Source organism: Serinus canaria, chromosome 1, assembly GCF_022539315.1.
Source record: "Serinus canaria isolate serCan28SL12 chromosome 1, serCan2020, whole genome shotgun sequence".
In the NCBI taxonomy this organism is placed as follows: domain Eukaryota; kingdom Metazoa; phylum Chordata; class Aves; order Passeriformes; family Fringillidae; genus Serinus; species Serinus canaria.
The window spans coordinates 42,912,151-42,937,433 of NC_066313.1; the positions used below are offsets into that span (position 1 = coordinate 42,912,151).

Genomic DNA, 25,283 nt, shown 5'->3' on the forward strand with positions numbered 1-25,283 from the left:
TTATTACAATACAATATGCATCACTTGAAGGTTGTCTTGGTAAGTGCTTTTAAGATTTCTGCTCAAACATAAACCTTCCAAAATATATTAGGTTACTCCTTCTCAGTTCAAATAAGTTGAAAGTTTTTTGAGAAAATAGTCCTCCATGACAGAGAGAAGAATGTAATTCTTCTTATAAGTTGATAAACAAACTGTGGGCTCAACTTTGTTGAATTTATCTACTCCCAGCCAGTACGTTTGACATTTTCTAGTAAGGTTACTGACATCAGGCCTGTCCATGAAAGAAATGGTGTGAAACCTATAAATATATATATGCTTCAGTTCTCTGGTGTTCATAAAGAGATTTTGCTGAAAGAGTTTGAGATAACGCTAACTCTTTGAAACCATAAAAAGAATTACTCTATAGGAGTTGTTCTTAAAAGTAATCTGAATTATACATGTTTCTATAGAAGAAGAGGAATTTACATCATTGCCTAAACTTTTCGTCCTTTTTCCTGATGTCAGTTGAAAAATTAAAGGAAAAATCATGGTGTATTTAATTATTTTTGGCTATATTTCAACATATGAATTTATAACTAAGGTTACATGTCTATAGGGGGACAACAGTTCTCTGGAATAATTAACTCTAATATATAAAAACATTTCATATAGTTCCAAAAGTGCAAGCAAAACCATTAAATTTTGTTTGAGCTGTATAATCTAAAACATTAATGAAAAGTTCTATTGCTATGTAATAGTCCTAGATAACACGGTTAGCCAATGTCTCTTGCTATGGCAGTGGTAAGATGCAAAGTATTCTCCAGTTACTTTTAGTACTCCAGAATACTAAGAGTGATAGGTTTCTTTTCATGTGTTCTTAGTTAGAAAAACACTTGTTTTCTACCATCCACCATCCGTTCTTAGTGCTTAAGCCTTCCTGAATTTCTTTCTGAACTCCACGAGAACTTAAATGCTTATGGATAAACACTGTTGTAGAACAAAAGATATTTTCCTGAGACACACGACGACTAGAAATGTTGGCAAATATGTAATAGGGAGGAATTGAATTTTACCAACCTAGAATATATTCCACGCTAATGATGAAGATGGTCAGGAGGCAGCAGACTTGATGGAGTGAATGGGATTCAATGTCGAAATTTCAACAGCTTTCTGGTTACATAATTAGTTTGGTAGTGTGATACTGCAGATCAAATATATATCAATTTATAGGGCAACTCTGATACCTTCAAAATGGGTGATGATGCATGCAGACATGGCACTTTCTTCCTTGGCAGTGGTTGTATTAGAGCTGTTTTGCCATCAGCTCACATATTTTTTTGCAGGCATGAGCAAGCTGCTGCCAGCCCTGAGGGAACTCTGTCCCTCCACCAAGGAGCCCTTCCAAGCTTCATCTGATGAGCAGTATATTTTGAACAAAAAACCCCAAACCCACATTAATTCCACCCAACAACACAGAGTAACAATGCTGGATAAGCTTTTGGCTTGAGTAGTTGACTGGAGCCTGTGTCTCTGGGTGTTACCATTGGGAAGAAACTAGATGTATTGTTGTGACAATGGATGATAGAAAATTTCTCGTCTCTCCCACACATGAAAATTATTAGGCAAACCCATCAAAGGTTTATTGAGACAGGGGCGACATCCCTTCAATGACTCCTGCGCCGCCCGTGAGGAAGGCTGTCCCTCAGGCTGAGCCCGCGGAGGCTCCAGCTCCCGACTAGAAATGGCGCCAGCCGCTGGAAACCAGCGCCTTGCGCACACAAGAGCCTCTCTCTCCCCGGGGACGCTGCTCCGCGTGGTTGACAAGGATTGATCCCGGCTAGAGGAGGCAGGGCGGGTATTGCGCTCTCTCTCTCCCTCTTCTGGGCAGAGGAGGATGGGTGAATGGAGCAGAGCAGGACCAGCGCGCCAGACGGGCGGCTGCGCTCTCCCGGTCCTCGAAGGAGCGGGCGCTGGTGCCATGGGCAGCGCGAGGGAAGGAGCCGCGCAAGGGAAGCGCGCATCCTCCATTTTGGCGAAGGGCGGGCGGAGAGTTGGCTCTCGGCGCCTGGCCGGAGCACTCGTCCCCACCCCGCGGCAGTGCCGGGGGCACCCGCGTCTTTTTCCCGCGGGGAAGCCTGACGGAGGCTGTTCAAATGGACGTCCCGCTGCGCCTCACGTTGGTTCGAATTGGCACCAAGCTGCCCGTAGCGGCTTCCGACAAAATGGAGGACGCCACCACCACTGCCACCACCAACACCACCACCACTACCATCTCCTCCAGGAGCCATGTCGGCGGCTGATATGGCGCCCTCCCCCGCGGCGGGCTGAGGCAGCAAGGCGTCCTTGGCTGAGGAGGCGCTGCTCGGTGGGGCAGGCTGCGGGGACGCGGGTCAGGCGCCCTCCCTAGGAGACGTGAACTCCCTTTTCCCTCTGGGAACGTTTCCATTACCCATGCTCCGTCCACCATGGGAATGGCCCCAGGTTCAAAACCCTAGTGAGGGGAGGGAAAGAGCGGAGTGAGACCCTTCGGATAAGCACTGCAAAGCCCTACGGCTCGGCGGCGGGGGACGGAGCGGGAGAGGCGAGCCCGCGCTCCACGGCCGGAGCGGTGGTGCCCGCAGGGACCGAGCGCACGGCCGGGACGGCCAGCGCACCCTGCCCGCGGCCGGCGGGGCACAGCCGGCTCGGCGGCACCGAGAACTTCTGCAAGTTGCCGCTGTCAAAGAGCGGCGCGGGAAGCGACAGCGCAACCCTGGGGCACGGGTAACGAGCCGGTCGGTGGGCAACGATCCGGGTTCCTCAAACCTGATGGATCAAAGTGGGAAGAACCTCAAGCATGGCCAGGAGGAAGATTGGCAGTTTATAGGGTCAACCGGCTGCGGGCGGCTCTGATGGATGGGCGGCGCACCCACTCGGCTAGCCCAGCGCCAGAGCCCGCCCTCTGGGAAAGCCAATGCCGGGGCAGGGAGGCGGATCTCCCCGAGCTCCCTTGGTCCGGTTCCTCCTCCCCTTCGCCAGCAGCTGCGCTTCACCCGGGACTGGACCGAGTTAGAGTTGAGGCGCCGGCGGAGTAGCGCAGAGTGCGTGCGTCCCCCGCGGGGGGGTTCGTGCCCGCAGGCGGAGGGGAGCCGGGTAAGGCGGGGGCGCGGGGCGCTGCGCCTCACTGGGGCGGGCTGGCGGGGGGCTGGCGGCGCTCAGCTGCCCCCAGGGCGGGGATGGGAAAGCAGCCGCCGTGCCTCCCAGCTACCCGGCCGAAGTACCCCGCGGTGTCGCTACCGCGCCGCCACCTCTGGCGGTAGGGGTGCGGGCGGCACCGGGGGCAGTCCCGCGCATAACCATCGCGCCACGGAGGGGGTCGGTGGGGAAAAATGGGGGGTGCCTGGGGGCAGCCCCGAAGGGGGGGGCAGGGGTATTTGGGGGAAGGGCCGGGTTTGCTCTAGCGCCTCCTAGTTTAACTCTCTCCTTCCCTTCCCCGCCTGGCCCTCCGCTGTTGTTCTGCCCCGGTGCCTCCCCCACCCACCGCCCTCGCAGCCCCCCCGCGGGTACCTCCCTCCCCTCCTCTCCCCTCCCCTGCCCGACGCTCCGCGGCTCCCCTCCCGTATTGTTCGGCTGGGTCCCTCTAATGGCGGACAGGAGGCGGTAATGCTGCTGGCCGACTGCAGGGGGGCAAACCCGAGACCAGGGGCAACTGCCGCGCGAGCGGGCGGGGGGCGCCGGCGCTCGCCGGGCGTCGGGGCCGTGCCGCGCCGCTGAGGGCCCCGCGGCCCCTCCGGTCGCCGGTTCAGGGCTGATAAGGCAAGTTCGCAGGTAGCACTCGCTGTTCCCCGCCGTGGCTGCCACCGCTGTCCCTGTCCCCCACACTCGTGGTAAAAGCCCCCGGTATGGCGGCGCTCGGAGAGGGCTCCTTGTCCCTCCTTCCTTCAGCGGGGACAAGCTGCGTGGGTGTGCCGTGAGGTGTACCCCACCGCCCCCGGCGAGGGCAGTGCATTTGTTTGTTTATATATTTATTTATTTATTTGAAAGATTGGGATTAAGGGGAAGTGGTGAGTGATGCAGGCAGTACCTGCCCTGGCCAGGCGATGGAAACGCTCCCTTGGGGCGCTGCCCGATCCTCGCTGCCCCGTGTTAACCCCGTGTCTTTCCCTTAGGCTCCAGCCCAGTTTGGTGCAGCCTTGGCAGCGACCAACAAGGAGAGGGAGCTCCATTGTGAGTGCTATTTGTGTATCTGTTTCTGCCTTGGCTAGACCAGCGGGCTTCAGCCATTCCCCCCGGCCCGTATTCTCCGGGGGCAGGGGTGAAATGAGGTCCCTCCAGGGTTGGGTGGGGAAATTCCTGGGTTAAGTAGCTGCTGCCCTGGGGCGAAGCCCCAGTAATGGCTGTGAGGCGGCTCCTCCTCGCGGAGTGGGCGCTGCTGCTGCAGACATCGCTCCTGCAATACCAACTCCGGCAGGCAGACGACGGGCTGCTGCCGCTGCTCACGTTACCCGGCTCGGGAGGGAGGAGGAGGAGGAGGGCATATTTCGGGTGCCCTCTAGAGTTCTGGAGCGTATATGAAAATCCGTGACAAGACACCTTCAGCCATCTTGAATTTTCTCCCCCCCCCCCCATTGCTCGAATCACGTGTCTCGCGTATCATCTCGAAGCTAAGAAGAGGCAAGGGAGCTTTAAAATCACCCAGCAGTTTGCGATGGAGAAGCTCCATCGTCTCTTTGTGCATTCAGATGGTTCTCTACACCCGTAGATTTGTTGGGGTGGTTTTGTTGGGTTTCTTGGCTGGGCTTGTGAGCCATCTGCTTTGTCCCTTCCCCAGGAAGCTGGAGGACACTGGGGAAACCCACAGGTTCCCAATAGCGAGCATTTTTGGTGTTTTGTTTGTGTGGGATTTTGAGAGCAGATTTTCATCTCTGTTGGGTGTTAGGTTGGGTAAGGGAGGCTTGTTGCCAATCCCTGTGGGTACGGCTGGGACGTAACTTGACTCTAGTTTCTGCCCTTGTTAATACTGGGGCTGTTTTTTGGGTGCGTGGTGGATTCCGAAGTGGCCAAGTAGCGCAGCGAAGGACGAGCGAGGCTGCGAGCGCACGGGAGGCTCGGAGCTGCCGCGGCGGGCCCGGGCGCGGTGCGCGGGCTGCGCCGCCAGAGGCGCCGGCGGGCAGCGCGGCGGCTCCGCTGGGAACGTGCAGCCCGAGAACAAAACAAAAAGGCAGCGCCTCTCTTGCCTTCTGGGTCCCTCGCTTGGGTACAGCACGGATTCAGGTGTTGCGGTCTTCCCCACTCGTATCTTATTTTTTTTACCTCCCCCACTGTTTCTGTCCCTTGCTGTTTTACGTGGTAGATTTTCCAGATTCGCAGAGCTTGCAACTTTCTTTGTCACTTTTTGGTGGCTTCCGTATACAAAGAATGAGTGGTTCGTTGCAAAACCTCACTGCTCAGGATGAGGATATCAGATCTGTACTTATTCTAGGTATCTAAAGTTATGGATCACATCCAAGACTTGTAAGAGTTTACATGGCATTTATCTTTAATAAAGTCATCTGTTCCAACCCTTGACTTGCTACAGCAGATTAAAATTTTTAATAGTAATTTTTTTAACTCTTTACCATACCTTGGATGCAAGGCTACCATCTAATTTTACTTCTGATTCATTCATTATGCATCCAGTCTAACAGCTGTTCTGTTTTTTCTGATGATCCTTCATGTCAAAAAAAGTTACTTCTAGGAGCAATCAAGGCAAATGATGCTTTGGAAGGAGGGGGACTGTTGTGCACTGGAGCTGGTTCGGCAAAAATTATAGCAGCTTTGTGTGGCTGCTTATGAAAAGATGAGAATACTGCCAAGAGCAGCCATATAGCTAAGATTCAGTAAGCCTTAGTAAATGTCTTGCAAAAAAGCATCCTGGTAGGCAGCACATGGTCCTCCTCCAGCTGTGAGGATGGTGGTACAGCCTTCTTATGGCATGTAATAGGACCATGCTGTTCTGGGAGGGAATGTGTTTGGTGCTTAGTGCTGCAAGGTCATCTCTAGAAACCGAACTCATCAGCCATGTTATTTGGTGGTTAAACTAAGTAACTTGTTTTAATAGAAGTCTCTCTTAATTAGAGCAATAAATTCACTTTATTATCTACTAAATTGGCTTTATATTGTTGTTATTAATCCTCTTTGACTTCAAATATATGATTGCATTCCACTGTTGCTTACCCTGTAATAACATGCTAAGAGGGATTTGCATCAGCAAGAATGTCAAAGTGGCAGTGAAAAAATGGGAGCAAGTTTCTCTGTCTTTTGTAGAGCTTGTTCAAGTATGTACAGAGGGATGTGGTACAAAGGTGGTAAAATGTCTTTCAGATTTTTGGTGGGGTTGTTTGGTTTGAGTTTTGGTTTTTTTGGTCCTGCAGAATCATGAATCGTCTTGTGGTGTTTGAGAAGTTTTCATTTTGGTGTTGAGGACTAAGTACAGAATTACTGAAGTTCTGTCACATGGAGTTTGCACTCAATTGATGTACCCTGCAACAAAGCAGTATGGGGGGTTCTGTTAAGAACTTGTATCAAGAATTGTTGCTAACGGAAAATTCACTGATCATGGAGAACTGTTTATTTTTCCATCACAATTAAGAATGAACTCAACTAATTTGTGGAAATGGATTGGAATTTGAAGTTCACAAGAGTTCAAAAGACTACTCAGGTGTTCAATGTGAGACATTTGAGGTAATACTTGCCTCATGAGGGCCTTAAAAGCCCCCTATGTTGCAGTGGAGTTTTGTGTCCACTGAAATTGTGTTCAACTCCAGAGCTAAAAGTGTTTTCTTTTCAACTTCTTCTTAACTTTGTTTCAGTGGTTTAATCTTAGTAGTTGAATGCTCTTGTGGCTAACTGGGTTGCTTGCTTACATATTAAAGTTCAGATGAAGCTTAGCTTGTATTCCATATTTATAGCTTGCCCTATGTGCTGCTGGCTTTTATGGCTGGCCGTACATGCCAACTTGATGTATGAACAATTTACTTAATTTAGATACTACTATTTATCATCTTCATTTTGTACCAAGATTGGCAAGTTTGTCAGATAGTGTTTTGTACTTCTAAGCAAAATTTTTGGTAGAAGGAAGAAGTTTGAGACTTCTGGAATGCAGTTGCGTGTTATGGCCTTTTCAGTTAGGACTTACACTATATTGATTTTTATATCATAGTTTTCCAGCTGCACAATGAATTATCCCAGCCCTCCTGTGTTGCCCATGCTGTGTGTATTGGTGTAAATGCACTTTATTGGGACTATTTATCCTGTCACCTGTTTTGGGAGAGAAGTGCTGATTCATATGTGACTATTCTCAGGTGTTTCTCTGGTTTGTAATGCACGGACAAGCTTTGCATCTTTGCTGTCCTGTGAATCTCCATCCCTTACCCCCTACTCAGATGGTTAGGCATCATTCATTGCTGCTGTGGTTGGCTCGATTGAATATAGTCCTGTGTGTGCCCAGGTGGCCCAGAAGGCCGATGGCTTCCTGGCCTGGATCAGCCAGGGTGTGGCCAGCAGGAGCAGGGCAGTGACCGTCCCCCTGTGCTCAGCACTGCTGAGGCCACAGCTCCAATCCTGTGCTCAGTTCTGGGCCCCTCACTGCAAGAGAGACATTGAGGGGCTGGAGCGTGTCCAGGGAAGGGCAACGGAGCTGGGGAAGGGTCTGGAGCACAAGTCCTGTGAGGAGCAGCTGAGGGAGCTGGGGGTGTTCAGCCTGGAGACAAGGAGGCTCTGGGGGGACCTCATCACTCTCTGCAACTGCCTGAAAGGAGGGTGCAGCCAAGTGGGGGTCAGCCTCTTCTCCCAGGTAACAAGTGCCAGGATATGATGGCCTCGAGTTGCGCTGGGGAGGTTTAGATTGGATGTTTGAGAAATTTTTTTCACTGAAAGGGTTGTCAAGCATAGAAGCATGCTGCCCAAGAAAGTGGTGGAGTTGCCATCCCTGAAAGTAATTAGAAGATGTGTAAGTGTGAAATGCAGGGACATCATTTAGTGGTGAACATGGTGATGCCAGTTTAATGGTTGGACTTGATCTTAAGTGTGTTTTTCAATCTAAATGATTCTATGATTTCAATGCCACTTGTTTATACTTATATGATTTTGACAGTTGAAAACTTTTCTTTTCCATGAACTTCCAGAAGTTAGGAATTCTGTATGTATTCTGTGGAACTCAATGGCACTAGAGTCCAATAAGACACACACACAAAGGGTTTGATTATATGTGTGTATGTATAAGAACATCAACAGTTGTAGTAGATGAGGTCAGTGACTGTCCTTTATGGTCAGGTTCCACTGAGGGTTTCTTGTCCCTTCACCTGGACTATCTCTTGGAATGGACATGTCAATGATGAAAGTTGTTTTCTTGCTCCGGTTTGCTATCAGAAGAAAATTGTTTCAATCAATGGTTATAGTATGGATTTTGTTAGTCCAACATAAGTAAATCTACAGAGATTGTTAATATTTGTGTTCTAGTGACAAGATTGCCACCAACATATTTTTTCAAATTGCTCTTGAATTCAGAGGGCATTTGTACTTAATATTAAGTTTGTTGCCATGCTTAAATGCTAAATTTTTGTCCATGTTCGCTAAATTTTTGGGATTAGCTTTACTATAACTTCTTTCTCTGCCCCTTTCTCACCATCAGCTATTAAGAGAATAATCTTGTAGGGATAGCAGGGACTCATGACACAGGTGAGGTGCAGAAGCAAGTGGTCATTGATGTTAGCAGAATAGCTGCAATACTGGTTTGAAACACTCGGGCATTGTCAGTGCTGTAGCCAGCCATGCTGAGTGTCAGTAGCGCATGAGGACTTTGGTTTGGTTTGTTTGGGTTTTTTAAGTTTGTCTGAGATGAGACTACTTAATGGTGCTTGCTGTTGTGCAAAACTATGTGTTTGGCTCTCTAAAAAATATAACGTGTAATATGTTACTTTATTTAAAAGTATTATTGTACAGCTTCTTTAACCTTATCAGACTATCAGAATCCTCCAGTTAGCATCACCGTAGCTTCCAAATGCTGTAATAGTGACATTTGTGCACCTAGTGCTGTACAGAAGTCTGTTCAGGCATAGTCTCTGCTCATCAGTTTTACTCCCAACACATGCTTAGAAAGATGTCATCTCAGTTCTACCTTTCCCCCATGGAATAGTTTGTACAGTAGCCATGTATGCTTGGGCACATGCTGCCACTTAGGCACTGATGGGGACAATAGCTGCTTAGATGTTTGAACCAGAGCTACTGATGGGCCAGATCATTAGGACAGATGAGTGGCATTATGGAAGTGTTTGTGTTATGTTTGTGTTGGTTTCTACATTTAGTTTCCTCTAATGTTTTGCTGCGAAAGATAATATTGAAGAAGATAGAAAATCATGCACATAGAATTGTATGGGTTATGCCAAATTTCACTAATTGAGGGCTGCTTACAGCTCACAGTCAGTCCAAGAAACATGGACATCTTTGTTTTCCTCCTGCAGGCTTTTTTTGGAAGTGTGCTGGCTTTTTACCTTTCCTTAGGCTTTTCTGTGCAGTGCAAGCATAAAAAGAGTTAATTCATTTGAATTAACTCATAATGCAAATGTGGGGGGTTTTTTCTTTTGTTTTTTGTTTTCTTCTCTCCTTGAAAGTAACTTTGGTGAGCACCTTACTTCTTTTTGGAGTTCCTTTTCCTTAGATCTTTGTAAGATCTTTCCAGCTTGGTATTTATTCCTAGTACTACATCACATTTCTCTAAAAGTCATTTTATTCATCTCATTCATAAATTCAGCTGTCGTGCCTGTATGGATGACCTTCAAGTCTCTCTCTTCCAGACTTGCTGCCCTCTAAACTAGCGAAATCTCTGTGTGTGCTTTTGACTTCCTTGTGGATGTCTGACCTTTAGCTGAGGCTACTCTTGCAAAGGAAAACTCTCCGTGCTGTTTCTTGTAGACAGCAGTGTCATGAGATCTTTGGTTCTGGCCCTGGTTTTAGACATAGCACACACTCTTCTAACAAAGACTGTAGATTTCTCCCACATATTAAGTGGTGTCTTAACTGTTAATCAGCAGTTAGGTGTTTGTTATTCAGTTGTGTTAAAAAAAGCACATGAGTACAAGATCATGTTTTGATCTCTGTATTGTGTGGTAACAGTTTTGCTTAATAGATGTGATAAGAATGATCCTGCTCTGTTGATATGTACTCAGAATCCCTATACCAGAGTGCTTTCCTGGACTTCTCTTTTGGCTGTCCAGTCTTTTTGCCTTTTGCGTTTTATAGTGGTAAAACCAACAGGTTTTACTTCTGATGTTGGGATTTAACTGTGAAGGGTACTATCTGTTTTTTGTTGTTAATGAGGTTGTAAGAGCTGTTTAGGAAGTGGCATCATGGGCAGTTAAACAATTTCATTCATTCTCCTGTGATGCTCCTCATGTTTGGAGACATTCTTTGCGTGCGCCCTTACAAGCAAGCCAGTTGCAACTTGTTAATGCAAAAGAATCTGACTTTAGGAAATAAAGCCTACTGAAAACAAACCCCCACCACCACCTTTCCTGTCACCCTGGGACTCAAACACACCATCTTTAGAACAAGAAATAATTGTAACCATTGTTTATGGTGGTGCTGTTTCCTTGTATTCTCATTTTTGTCTCTCTCCATCTGTTGCCCCTTATGTTTAGATTGTTTGCTCTTTGAACAGTTTTACTCTGTGTTTGCATAGTGGCTAGCATGATGTGGTCTACAGCTTTGGCTCCTGGGAGTCTGTGATAACAGTTGTGATATATGGGTGTGGTATTGGTGTTGTTTTTTTTTTTTTTTTTTTTTTTTTTTTTTTTTTTTTTTTTTTTTTTTTTTTTTTTTTTTTTTCCTGTGTGTGTATGGAAAAGGGAAGAAGACCTAGTGTTCTGTTATACCTGAGATAATGTCTTAGTTTTGTTTGAGCAACAATTGATTGTTGTTAATTGTACCAATCTATAAATGTTTAAGAATTCTTATTAAGCTGGCAGAATTTACCAGCTGGCAGACATCTTTTGAGTTTATACCTAGTGCTTGCACATGTGCATATTTGGGATTTTGTTTATTATAACAATTATTAGTACTAGCAGTAGTTTTTCTTGTAAGGGTGGTTATGTTTTAAAAAAAAAAAAGTAAATTCAGGAAATGGTGTTTTGTTCTGGTAGGTGATGCTTTGTTAAGGAAGCCAAGTAGTATCTAGAGAGGCCAAGTAAGAAGTTCTTAGTAATCCATGTAATAAAAAAAAGAAATCCCAATTTAGAAATGAAGGAAAATGGAGAGCACAACAAAGGTGGTTTGTTTTTTACCAGAAGCAAAAGTTGGATATTTGCCCTTGTCACTGTGTTTGACCATCGTTATGTATACTACTATCCAAAGAATTAACAAATAGAAATACTGAGATGGCCTGACTAATAGTGTGTATAGTACAGTACTGATCTGAACTAAATTCAGGTTTTTTTTAGTAATTCAGAAGAACCATAAAGTTTGGAGAAGGTGCACAAGAATTACTTAAGGAGTGGAAAACATACTTTCTATTAACAGACTTCAGAAACTCAGTCTATTCCTCAAATAAAAGAGAATAGATTATAGTGACTTAATTCTGATCCAGGAAAGATGGTGCGCCCAATAATGTTAGGTAATTTCCTTCATCTCCCTTTCCATCTCCAGTGTTAAAGGCTGAATTTCTGAGTGTCAGTTATTGCCTAAGCTGTACGAAATCAAAGAGGGAACAGTCTGTAGCCTTTCAGCAGGTACAAGAACTAGAAAGTGGAATAGCTTATTGAGGCATCACTTTCTTCTTTTCAGACAAAAGTTTATAGAAGATTTGAAAAGCTCCCTGCTAGGAAACTTAATAATTTGTGGGTTTTTTTTTTTTTTTGGCTCAGACCATACTTCCAGTGACATACTTGGATCCAAAAGATGAAATAATGGTTTAAAATAAATACTACTTTGTATATTTTTCATGGGTTTAAATTTAATGTATATATCCTTGGCTGTATGACCATTTAAACCAAACTAACTTAGGTTTGTCATTGTCCTTTCCTGTTTGTACCAATATCAGCCTTTTCTGGCTTTTTGGATTGTTTTATGTTTGTAATTTTGGGAATCAGTTTAGGACCATAAATCATCACAATGAAATTTGGGAGTGAGCATCTGTGTAGGTGTAGAGGACTTGCTCTTGTTTTTTTGTGTTTCCACTTCCTACCGTCTTAGCTCCCATGATGGCCTTGCTGTTAGAATCCTTAAATAGCTACGGAGAAAGGGGAAAGGAGTAGGAATTCAAAACCACAGTAGTCCTGTCCAGGACTGGATGTGGTTTGTAGTTGTGGAACTGTGGCCTTAAAGAATACTGTATGCATCTTATATAAAAATAATACTACCTTTTACACTTTAAAACAGTTGGATAACCTGGAGTCTTGATTGCATAATGTAGCTTGCAGCCAGCCAGCCAGTGCAGCTGTGAAAACCTATCATACTTGCCTTGCTGACCAGATCTATTCTTGCCTTGGATTCCATTTCCTGTCAACCTTACCTCATATAGAACTTAAACTGTTTTGTGGCTGGCTTTTTAGTTTGATTTTCTCCCGCTTCTTTTTCTCATTTTGTTTGTGGTGATAAGTTTTTCTTTCCTTTGTTACACTGTAGCTTCATTGTCTGTTTGCTTTGTATTAGTCTACATGGGTTTCCCTCCTACACACAGCATATTCACTTAGTCTTTTAAATTCAGTTTTCTTTGTTCTGAATTACTTGATGCATTGAATACTAATCACTGCAAGTAAATTGTGTTGAAGAAGCTTGTCCATACCAGGCCCAAAATACTAGGTTGTTAGCCAATACTTGATTATTTCTCGGGGATGAAAAATCTGTTTGAGGCTATTAGCTGATGTTAGTTATGCTAAAGGCAGTGAAAATGGTCTGTCTGTGAACTTGTTCATTTACAGATTTTGGCATGACAGTTTTTTGTCTTGCTAAGCATATGCAAAAATAAAGTATTTAAGAAGTATTAGTCAAAAAGATTTGTGCAGTAAGGCACTGAGAAGTGGTGTGCCATTAGGCATGGTGGATACTAGTTGCCCATACAGAGCTACTTGTTCATGGGTTATACATATATGAATGTAGACTGAATGCTAGTTAAAAATAAAATGAATTTAAAAATCCCAACCAATTAAGAAGAAGCACTAATGAAGAATAGTGTTAAAAGTCTGTATTGTTAGTTAAAAAGTATCTTCATTTCCAGAATGTTTGGGAATAGTACAGTCTGGGCACTAATAGGATAGAAGACAGCTTTGGCTAGTCTGGTGAACAGCAAGTTAAACATGAATAGTACACCCTAGCAGGATGAATGTAAGCAGCACACTGGACTGAAATAAGCAAGGTGGTAGCCAGCAGTTTAAAGAAAGTGATTGTTCCGCACTGTCTTATACTGGGAGAACCCATCTACAGTGTTTAGTCTGGTTTTGGTTAGACTGTGTCCTAATAAAGATAGCGATATTTTGGAGTAAGCTCAGTGTAAGACTAGGGTGATTGAACACATAACAGAGAAGGAAAAGCTGAGAAAGAGGGGTGTGTTCAGTCTAAAGAGAATGTTGGAGGGACCGGTTACTGCTGTCTTCAACTAATTAGTGGGAAAATAGAGAGAAGACAAAAGACATCTCAGATGCCTTTTGGTAGAATGGCAGGTAATAGGCATAAGTAGCAACAGGGGTAACAATTGTGCATAGCTAAGATAATCAGACATTGGGAAATTCTTGCTCTTGAGATTTCTGTTCTTTCCAATCTCTAGTTGCTTGTTCACATTTGGTTGATTTCTATATGATTGACTGTACATACAATTTTTTGTAACATGACAAATTTGAAAGATTGTGTGCTATTTGTGTATACCATTTTTTTTTTTTTAATGCTAGCAATAGCTAGGGACTATATAGATTTAAATTATCAGTTAATCTTCATTGTTCCATGTGGAGCAAGAGGAAGGCATGTTTTTGAATTGTGTGCTGTGACCCACTGACACCAATGACCTGTGTTCTAGTGCCCAGGCCTGACATCTAAATTAAATTTACCGTTCTGGGTCTGTTTCTGATCTAGTCATTCAGTATTTGTTTTTCCTATTAAGTGTTTTCCTATTAAGTGTTGCATTTTTTAAAGTTAAGATCCATCAAATGACGACTTGACTCTTCTCATGCTGTATTAATGCCACTTCCTTTTTTTGAGGATTTTACTTGTCCTTTTCCTGTTTTAATATCTTTGGTATAGTGTTTCTCTGCTGTTTCTCTATTCCCTTTCCACTTAGCCATCTTTGAAGTTTGTTGCTGTGGTCTAGTGTTGCCTATTTTCTTTTTTGGGAAATAGACACACATTTGGATATAAGTAATAGATAAGCATTTTATTGTGGGTCCTTTGTCTTTCTGTCTTGTTTTACCTTTCTATTCCATTTATAATAAAGGACATCCTTAAGCAGCATCTTGCTGCTTGAGTAGTAGATAAAATTTGCTGTCTACCACATTACGCGTAATGGTTTTTAAGGCTAGAAATGGTGCTGTGTTCTTGCTGATCAGTGTGTTTCCAAGATTAAACAGCCATGAAATTCATAGAAGGTGTGTGGATAAGGAGGAGACCAATGTCAGTGTCGCTGCCCTAAAACAGTGTTGGTCAACTGTATGATTTTGATTTGCCAGTAATACCTATGCCAAGTGCTGCTCATTCTTTGATGAGTAGTCTTGAGAATTACTGGTGCTTGTTTTGGATGCCCCTTCACAGAATTAAGTTTGAGGTTGACTCTGTATTTTGAGTCTGTTTGTGCATGCAAGGAAGCATTTCTTAGCGTTCATTGAGTAGGAAGACTCAAGGAAGAAGCTGTGTTAAGCAAAAGTATTCAAATATTCCTGGAAGCATCAGTTGGAAAACAGATGTCATCATTCACATTCAACAGTGGTGGCTGCAGTTCAGTTAAGATGCTCAGAAGATATCAAAGTTTACATGCTTTTGGTAAGCTTTAGCTGTGTTTAAATGTTTAGTCTTGTGAATAAAACTAAAATTTACTGACTTGCTTCTAAGTAGATCTTGCCCTTTTACTGTTCTTAGTTACTGTCTCTGCTGGATTACAGGTCTTTTAGGTCTTGCTTTTTTTGTTGAATTCTCTGAAATCTGCATGACAAACACATTTTGAGTCTTGCATCATGACTTTTAGTAAGCTAATTTTTTCAATCCATACAAAAATCAGAGGAAAGAATGAAATTTGAAGCAGCTCCAAACCTACTGGAAAATAAATTCTGAAGTGCTGTCTCGAAACTGCAGTAATGAGATATACCAGGCTGTTGTAATGATGGTACAGATAAACAGGTAAATTACATTAGTGAACCTAAACTTAGTATCCTGTTCCTGAAAGCTTTTGCCTATGTTCTAAAACACCAGCAATATAAATACATTGATGGGTTTGTGTTAAATATTATTCAGACACTTTCATGAGCTTGTATAGTAATTTAAGACTCTTGTTTTAGTGTTGTGAATACTTGCACTTGAGGTTAGCCCAAAATATGGGAGTATTCCTGTGGAACTCATTACCATGATTTATGTGTGAAACTGGCAGATGAAATAGTTGAGTCATTGTGGCAATAATGTAATGACTGAGGCTTGCTTAAAGGCTTGTTTGCTTCAGATACTCAACTCAATGTGGCCAGTGGATATACATGTTGAAAAAATCAGCCTGACCTGTTTTAATGTTCAGCCTGTCACTGCTTGCTGTATTAAAGCGAGCACATGCATGTTGGATTCCTTTACGTAGTAGTTGCTGTCAGGGTAGAGCGTTTCTGTCTGTAGCCATCAGCTTGTCATGACTATCCCGTCTGCTGAAATGATCTCTGTGCTGAAGTTCAGAGCTGTGGCACCAACCTTGATAGGTTCAGGCACAGCTGTAGTGTTCTTGCACAGAAATTTTTCATTTGGGGAAGTGATCTGGCTGGAAAGGATTTCAGCAGGAAACTCTGTGGTTGCAGAAACAGCTGTGCCACGTGATAGCTTAGCGATGAGACTGTGGACCTGGTAACTAGGCAGACCTTCAGAAGTGTTAAAACTTTTGTTAGAGGTGTAAAAGTTAACAGTAAATCAGAGCTACCATGTATCCAAGGCATATATGAACAGAAAAAGCTAAGGCTAATGTCTGAATACCCCTGAGGAAGGATATAAAGAGGAAAAAAACCACAAACCAAAACTGCTTATGTGGTTGCCTGTGGTAAGAGTTTTATATCTGGTGACTCAGAAGGACCCTGCAACTGCTTTATATCTAACTTGGAGTTGTATTCACATAGGTAGGAGTCTCGCCATACACAGTATTTATAATTTACTATGCACAAAAGGACACTGTAGTAGTGGCATGCAGATTTATCTTAAAACTAGCTTAAATTACAACCCTTTAAAAATTCTGGGCTACTTGTGTTTTTGTAGCACTTTTCACTTCTTATATGTGGATATAGTTGGATTACAAGTTTGCTTCAATTGCAGTGAAAAAGTGCTACTTGTAGGTGATTTTAATTAGAGTGGTTTACTTTATATTTGGGGTGAACTGTGGTGTACATTCAGTCAGCCAGTAGGTTGATAATTCATACCCCAAGAAAGCTGTGGCTGTGTGGGTTGCATCTGGCTGTGTAGGGAATGAGTGTCCCTGAGATGTAGCATTTCATTAAGCTAGAGAGCTTCTTGATAGCTGCTTTGCAGATAGTCTGTACTGAGCTTGTGATCATCAGACATAAGGAAAGTCAAGTGATAAGTGATTCTCTCTAATAAGGAAAGGAACTTCAGAAACTAGCAGAATTAAGGAATTAATTGATACTATGATCAAACGAATGTCAGGGTCAGGAAGTGACCATTAGAACTGGATAGCCTCACAGAACACTGGGGACATGTTCAGTAAGTCTCTAAGCTCATACCAAAATGTTGACACCCTTTCCTCAGCTGAAGTCAGCTTCAGAGCCATAGGCTGAAATGTAATTTTTTTTGGGTAAATGGTAGAGTTTCTGTGAGGCAAGTGATATTTCTTTTGTATGTAAGAAGATGGTTATTACTCTCCTATGTTAGGGTAATTGCTGTACTAGGCAAGTAGACAGTTGGGTAATTTGTTTGTAACAGGGATGTATAGGAATAGAAGCTTTTCAGTTAAAGGCTGATTTTTCTGCAGTTGTATTCTGGTTTTCAGTTGGCTGGCCAAGAATTTTGTAGTTTCCTTTGAACCACTGTGTTTTAAGTCATCAGTGCATTTATTTCATGTTTATCCAATCCCTGTTTAAACTGGTTGCATTTCTAACCTCTGTAGCCTTCTACAGCAGTGACTCTCCCAATTAACAAAATGTTTTCATGCACAATAGATTATTAAAGCTTCTTAATGATTTTATTTAGCACCTTTTTGTTCTTGCAAAACACTGGGCTGCTCTTCATTATCTGTATATTTTTTTTATTCTTTCAGATTTAGGATCTTCCTTGAGTTGTTTTCGTTTCAAAGAGAAGTATTTTCCATGAGTATAAATTGTTCATGTAACTCATGTGTTTTTCCCTTTCTCTGAAAAGTGAGTGATCTGAACATCTCATGATAAGCAAGATGATGGTGAAATGTGTTTGTTTTGTAGTAACAAATGTGCTTTGTTTTATTCGTTTCTTTCCCCCCCCCCCCCCTTTGGTTGTTGATGATTGAGTAGCTTTAATTTGAAAAGAGTGAGAGGGTTGCAAGTGGGATCTCAAATTATGGGTATTCTTTCCCCCCCGTTCATTACCTTGCATTTATCACTAGTGATTTTTCCTGCCACAGTGCTTTACAATCAGTTTGTGTTTTCAGCTGCTGTGAATAAGTTTATATGATTAGGAAGCACTCATTTTGGGAGTCACTATCTCCTTGTCTGACTTATATATGTTGATCTGTGTCATTTTATTTTGGAAACCCTGCGGTAACTTGTCTTTATTGTTGTAACAACGAGCAACACATGATATTTTTCTCTTTAAATAATTGCAAATTCCCCCAGGGAGCATCTTCTCAAAATCTTTATTATAGATCCACAGCAGTCTTCACTAAGTACAGTGTTTGAATGCCTTTTGGAAGACTTAGTGGGATATACCAGTTTAATAAGGATTGGTCAAAAAGTATGTGAACCCTTCAATATATTTTGGCAGTAGTCCTGTGAGATATTACCTTTTCATTGCAAAATTTGTACTACTCCCCTCCCCTATGTTTTTTGGTTTTGTTTTTTGTGTGTGTCTATATATTCAGCTGTAGTTTCTATCAATTTATTTAGTGATAGAGATAGGACTGTAGTCTGAGTAATTGTTCTTGCCTTCTGCTTAAGTAATTGGTTGCAGATACTGAAATAAAAAATTGCTGACTGCCTTTAGAAATCTTAAGTGACTTTTACATGGCCCTGGTGATTTGTTCTAAAATCCTCTTGTGTTAGCACTTTGATGCAACATTTTTCCTCTGACCTGACCCGTAGAAAGAGCGCTTAGATGTGATCTTCCCTGATCTTTTTCCTTACTGAACATCAGTGCAAAGAATTTATTCTCTTTTCTGGTTCAGGCTTCTTGGATACTCTTTTAATTCAGGAAAATTTTACTGATTGTACAATTGACGAGAATTGGGATTTTAGACAAACAGTTTCTCTGACATAGGTCAGTAGTCTGTTTCTAACCAAAAGGTGTATGAAATATAGATAAAACATTCCCCCAGTACAATTCCAGCACTTTTGGAGGTCAGAGACTTCCTGATAGTAGTCTCTATTGGGTTTCTAGAGTCTTTTTGGGCTGGTTGTATGCATAATACAGTGAGGTTTTTAAGTGGCCTTCATGCCTTCAAGCTTTTTGTTCTAGCTGTTCCATTTCTTTTCCTCCCACCGAGGTTGTTCTTTCTGAAGCCAGATGTTGAAGTAATGAGGTTTTTTGTATTTTAATTTTTTTTTATTCCCCATGGGATTTAAATATGCTTTCCTGGAGTGCTGTCTGGATAATTACACCTTGAACTATGTTGCGTGGCCCTGAGTTACACTAAGATTTGCTTTTTCTTCAGTGAGTTCTCTGGGTGGTTGAAGTTGACCGAGTTGTAAAAACTTTTCCCATCAATCGGTGGTAGGCTGATTTTACTTCCCCCCCTACCCTAGTTTGCACAACAGTAGTTAAAAGTAGTTAAAACAGTAGTTAAATTGTTGTGGTGAGTAATTATCTCACCATAGTGAGATAATGGGAATGAGAGTACTTTGCAGTCTCATGCTCATTATCTCACCTATGGTGTCACTGTTGAGTGGAAGTGATTGGTAGTATACCATTAATGGGCTGTTTCTTCTGCTTGGGATGTGGAATTGAAAAGTAGCTCAGTACCTCTTGAGGTAAATAATTAAGTTATGATACTGTGCTTTCCTGGCAGAAAGTAGTATTCTTTTGCTGAGGCAAATAATTCTCTTTCTTTTTGTTCCAATATTTGTGTCTTAGGATACTGTCTCCTAAATTTTGTTTATCTGTTCACCTCTGAAGATATCTCAGTTATGCATTATTTCCAAAGTACTCTTTCAAGTTTTCTTTTTTGTTTTTAGGCGTAGAGCATTGATAGGGAAGCATATGTACATGGTGGTCCTACTTTGGATGTCTGTTTCCAATGTCCTGGTTTTGGAGGAACTGCAGTTGTAGCCAGATTTCAGTGACTCATCTTGATTTTTGTGTTTTTGCTCCAAGCGTACATAACTGTGACTTTGATCTTCTGTCACCTTCATTCCACATGGTATTAATGGCACTTGGTAAAGGCATTTAAATTCCAGTTTCTGCTTTGTTAAAGCAGACTTGATTTTTTTTTTTTTTTGAGCTACTCATACACCTCACCTGGGTTTCTGCAATTCATAACTTTAACTCTCTTATCATTCATCAGTGGAGTTGACCCTACAGGTATTACTTAACTGTCTTAAGAGCTGTAGTAGTTGTCATCATTCTAAAGAAGTGCCTACATTTTGTCTCTTATTTCTTCCAGAAGTTAAGCCTTGAACAAAGCAATGGGATCGTAATTGATTTCAGTGCGAAGACTTTTAATAGGTGAGTGATGTAGCTTAAATTAAGAGGGACACACAAGGCCTGGTTCAGGAAGGGCTCTTAAATATTGGTAGTGCTTCTTTTTCTGTACAGATGTGATTTTGGTGTCTATGTACCACCACAAAGCCTTGAGCTTGTTTTTCAGCAGTGTTGAACATGCATTTTCTGCAAACTAGGTCTCACTATTTTGTTGGATGTTTTCTTGTTGTTGTTGGTTGGTTGGGATTTTTTGTTTGAGGTGTTTGTTCATGGGTTTTGTTGGGGGTTCGTTTTGTTAGTTGGTTGGGGTTTTTTCTGTTTCAGTTTAGTTTTTTCCTCCCAAATCTTAGAAATTTGTCCAGTGATCAGTCTAATGAATCTCGTGGGTTTCTAGTAATTGTATTTGTATTGTAAAGCATCTTTTGCTGTTGCGTGTTTTGAGGTGTGAGTTTTTCCCCAGTTTTCCATTCTAAACTTTTTTTTTTTTGCTAAGTCACTTTTTTTGGGGTAGGTCTTCATTTAGAAGTACTGACTGACATTGCCTACATGGTTTTTATGTTTCTCCTTGCTGTTCCTACTTTCAGAAAACAAGCTATCTCATTTTACGGGTAACTTTGTTGTTGAGAGGAGCTATTTGCAGGGAAATATATGCAGATTTTGCTTATGACTTTGCACTAGTAGTTAAACGCAAATTTTACTTTTTTAATACTTAGCAGTATAACTCATTAAAACCTAAGAGCTTTGTGGAGAAAGTAAATAGATTTAGGCAAAAAGTTAGGTGTTTTGAGTCTTAACTTTACTACATATTATGTGCATGATATGTAATACAGCCCAAGTCTGTCTTTCTACTAAGGATTTGTGAAAATGGGAATCAGAAAGGTTTTGAGTCAGGACTGGGGTGTAGTCTTGGCATAGTCTCATTTTTTCCCTGCTCACATCTGTTTGAGTATATTTGAAACTTTATTAGAAGCTTTATGTGCTTGTGATGCTTTTGTCCTTGTAGAAAAAGAAAATATTAGAATAAACATGTGAAAGTTAAAAAATTAAATTAATTATTTTCAGCAAAATCTGAGATGCAGAGAAATCTAACTTTAAATTATTCAGCCCTAGAGGAAAAAGTAAAAGTGAAAGAGAATATTGGATTAAATTAGCCTTCAGTGTAACTGACTGATTTCCAGGGATGTACATGCCAACTACGTTGATAATACAATTTTTTTGGTAAGAAACCTTCTTTCATTCCAATTCAGTGTTCCCTTTGTTGTGGTTCAAATGCTATTACATAATGGCATTTGTCTGTGAGGCTAACATAGGAAGGAATTAAAAGGTGGTCGCCTGCCTCCTCTAGGATTAATCTGGTTTACAGCTTTACTGTTTGGTCCTTGTCCTGCCCTCTCTGCTCCTGCTCAGTTAATGGTCAGCAGGGCTCGAATAGTGTAAATGTGTAGAAGAATATCTGAGCTTTATTCCTCTGGGCATTTTTACTGTCAGGGGTTTTAAGGGCTGTCCTCAAACAGTAGATAACTACACAAGTTGATGCTCTCTCTTTTAAAAATCCTGCCAAATCTGGAAAACCTAATGAGTGTTACAAAGCCTGAAGAATAAATAGATGCTTGAACTTTGAACATTTTCAGTCTCTTGTGAGTGATCACATGTGTTAATACAGTCTATGGATGCCTGAATCTGTGCTAAGTATCACTGCAGTGCATATATACAAGTTGAAAAATATTAGCAGTGTGAGGTTTATATTGCATTTGTAGGCCTGATTTTATGTCCTGTAGTTTTCCTTTTATATTTTAATTTTAGCTTAGTGCATTCTGCTACAGGTAGCCAGGAGGTTGACATGATAAAAATGAAGGAAATGTAGCTGCTAAGATTTTTTTTTTTCTCAACTGCTTGGTTTACTTGGATCATTTATTTTCTTATATTCTGTTACAGATATACTTCTTAATTCTAATGTTTGATTACTCAATTGCAGTTATGTATGTCTGTCTCTTACCAAACACTGCTTATTTTTCCCTCTATAAAGCCTTCTGAGAGTGTCATGTGACAGAATAGAAAGTCTCAAGACAGTACTGTTGCTGCTGTATTCACAGCAGGGATTGAACAGACTCACATTCTCACTTACTGTAGGATCATAGTGCTGAAAATCAGGTTTGAACTTAAACTGGAAATTTAGAAGAAGGTTGGTGTAAGGAACATAGTTGGCAGATGATGTTTGAGATGAGGAAATAGTTTTGGGTAGCTAATATTTTTTTAACCCTGTTTCAGACCACAGTACTTTTGTGAAAGGCAGCAAGTTGGTACAAGAGCAGTTTCCCCACAGGAAAGAAAATAAAAGTGCTTGGAGCAACTTATTAAGGTAAACAGATTGCGGTGGATTTCTGGATGGGTAAGTATAGATGAGCAGGATATTTCTACTTGTTGTATTTACCTTCCTGTAATAAAGATTTTATAAAAAAGCACAGATAACTGCTTCTAACCTTCCCCACAAACTCAGTGATGTCATAGATCAGTGTTTACTCCAAGACATACCCAAATTATCATTATGTCTGTATTTTTCTTGTAGTATTATATCAAGATTGGTTTAACTTACTGATCTTTTGTACAGATGTCTTTTAGAGCCGTCTTAGGTCTTTTAGCTTTGATTATATCCAGGATTACTTTTACATTTTTTAATTCATGGTTGAATTGACATTTATGAAGAACAGATTCCCCAAACAATTACTAAAAGCAAACAGATCTCCCCAGGCAAAGTAGCTGTTGGGAAGTAGCCTGAATAAACACTGCTTGCTCTTAAAAGAAATAAGACCAAGTCACTGAATGTTGTAGGAGCATGAGGTAATAAGGCAGGACTTCAAATGAGCTGCCAGTCTGTAGTGGCTACAAATGAGAGGTTGCTGTCCACTTTCTGGTGCTCAATAACGTATCTATTTTTCTCACATGCAGGGGTTTCCTATATATCTCTTCCTTACTTTTTTGTTTCAGTCATCTCGTGGTATTTCTAATAGGGCCAAAATTTAATAGGAATTCACTTTTTCTTTCTGTGTGCCTAACTCTTGATCTTGCTTTGCAGTCTAGCAAATGCAGTGTTAGAAGATAATTGCTTGCATATATGGGGTGGGAACGGGACTGAGAGATCGGGATCATTTAATAAATAGCACTGAAAATTCTGTTTCCTGTGTGTAAATGTATTGATAAAACATTGTGATGTGTAGCGATTGCATATTTTTTGCTAGTATAGGATTAGAAAGTAAATGGATGTTAAGACATTCAAAAAAGAGCATAGGAAAACTTAATTTTCCTTCATATTATCGCTGGAAGAAAATAAAATCTGGAACTATTAATTCAGTAGTTATTTTTAAGAACTGTTACTGGAAAGTAGTGTCTTACTCTGAAGTTGGATGTGTTCTTTTCTTGCTTTATGTTTTTCTTCAAACAGCAGATCTGGAATGGACACGAGTCCTCTGGGAGGATTAGACTTGTCTGAAAATACTCCTAGTCTGCTAGGGAATACCACCATGGCAGCAGGTCTTGCAAATGTAGGAAATACATTTGGAGGGCCACCAAGTTCTTTAGTTTCTAGACCTAACAAATTCCAAAACTCGCCTATAGAAGATGATGATGATGTAGTTTTTATCGAACCTATACAACCTCCACAAAATTCTACATCGCTGGTAGCAGACCAAAGGAACGCTGCATTTACATCGTCTAAAAATGAAGAACTTAAAGGAAATGATTGCAAAATGCTTCCTTCTCCAAAGGACTTAAATTCTCGAAAGGGGAGTATAAGTGAAACTATTATTATTGATGATGAAGAAGACATTGAAACAAATCAAGGACAGGAGAAGAATGCTTCCAGTTTTAATGAACGAAGACTTCCAGAGTGTAAAAATAGAACCAACGAAATGGAATTCTCACCTTCCAGTTTTTCAAGAAGTAAGGTAAATTCAGGGATAGGTAATAGTGGTATAACCACAGAACCAGACTCAGAAATTCAGATTGCTAATGTTACTACATTAGAAAGAGGTGCTATGAGATCTGTCAGTGTCGGTCATTTAGAAAATGATGGTGACGGGCGTGACATGAACCTAATGATTACACATGTAACGTCACTGCACAATGCCAGCTTGGGAGATGTATCTAACGGACTGCAGTCAGATAATTTTGGTGTTAATTTGCAAACATACACCCCATCTTTGACTTCACAGACCAAGACTGGTGTAGGACCTTTCAATCCTGGTAGAATGAATGTGGCTGGAGATGTATTTCAAAATGGAGAATCTGTGACTCATCATAATCCTGGTAAGTTGCAATTTTGAATTTTTCCTTAAAGGCTGAAAATAAGTCATTAAATAAATTGATTATAGAATTTTTGATTTAAGTATCTTTGCCAGTGGCACTGCTTAGTCTTTTAGCTTAATATGTATGAAAGATCTTGATTCCCTTCATGCCCATCACTACCTTATCTGTGACTAGAATAAAACAGGCTTAGTGGCATAATAAATTAGGAAACATGTCTTCACCAAAAGGATTATTAAGTATTGGAACAGGCTGCCCAAGAAAGTGATCTCCAGCCCAGAGATATTTAAAAGGGGTGTAGGTGTGGCTCTCAGGGACATGGTTTAGTGGGAGTGCTGTGTTAATGGTTGGATTTGATGACCCTAGGCATCTTCTCTAACCCAAATGATTCTGTGATTATATATGTGGTTTGGAAGATTTCTTCTGGATCAGTGTTAGTCTATTTTCCTTGCTCTTCTCTATATGAAGTAGTAGGTGCATAACAGAGACACTTCTGTCCTACACAATAATTTAGAGTCTGATGTCCCCAATAGGCATTGGAGTGCCCATAATAGAATGGTTTGGATTGGAAAGGGCATTTAAAGATCAGCTCATCCAGCCACCTTGCTGTGGTAGGGACATCTTTCACTGGATGAGGTTGCTCAAAGCTCCGTCCAGCCTGATCTGGAACACTCATGGATGGGGCGTTGATAGCTTCTCTGGATAACCTGTTCCTGTGTCTTGCCAGCTTTATTGTGAAAGAATTCTGTCGGTTCTGTCTCATGATCAGTATAAATCTGCCCTCTTTCGATTTAAAGGTACTTCCTCTCGTCCTGTTACTACAGGTCTTGTTAGCAAATCTTTTCTGCATCTTTTTCTGTAACCCTGCTTTATTTGTTGAAAGACTGCAATATGGTCTCTCCAGCCTTCTCTTCTTCAGACAGAACAACTCCCAACTGTTTGCTTTTCTTCACAGGAGAGGTGTTCAAGCCTTCTGTCACTTGTTGTAA

General features: G+C 41.6%; 1 protein-coding gene across 11 annotated transcripts in view; it reads left to right on the plus strand.

Annotated features, from left to right (window-relative positions):
- The first annotated feature begins 2,943 nt into the window (after window positions 1–2,943).
- The window catches only part of ZMYM2 (zinc finger MYM-type containing 2), a 93,037-nt gene continuing 70,697 nt past the window's right edge, over window positions 2,944–25,283 (plus strand). For 2 of the 11 annotated variants that reach the window (XM_050970426.1, XM_050970464.1), the window contains exons 1-4: window positions 2,944–3,111; window positions 19,958–20,019; window positions 22,264–22,384; window positions 23,435–24,297. In XM_050970426.1, the coding sequence (XP_050826383.1) occupies window positions 23,445–24,297 (853 nt within the window). In that variant the 5' untranslated portion in view covers window positions 2,944–3,111; window positions 19,958–20,019; window positions 22,264–22,384; window positions 23,435–23,444. Of the gene's footprint in view, window positions 3,112–4,127; window positions 4,186–19,957; window positions 20,020–22,263; window positions 22,385–23,434; window positions 24,298–25,283 lie in introns of those variants that run through there. The other 9 variants (XM_050970434.1, XM_050970462.1, XM_030234167.2 and 6 more) reach the window with 9 other exon arrangements.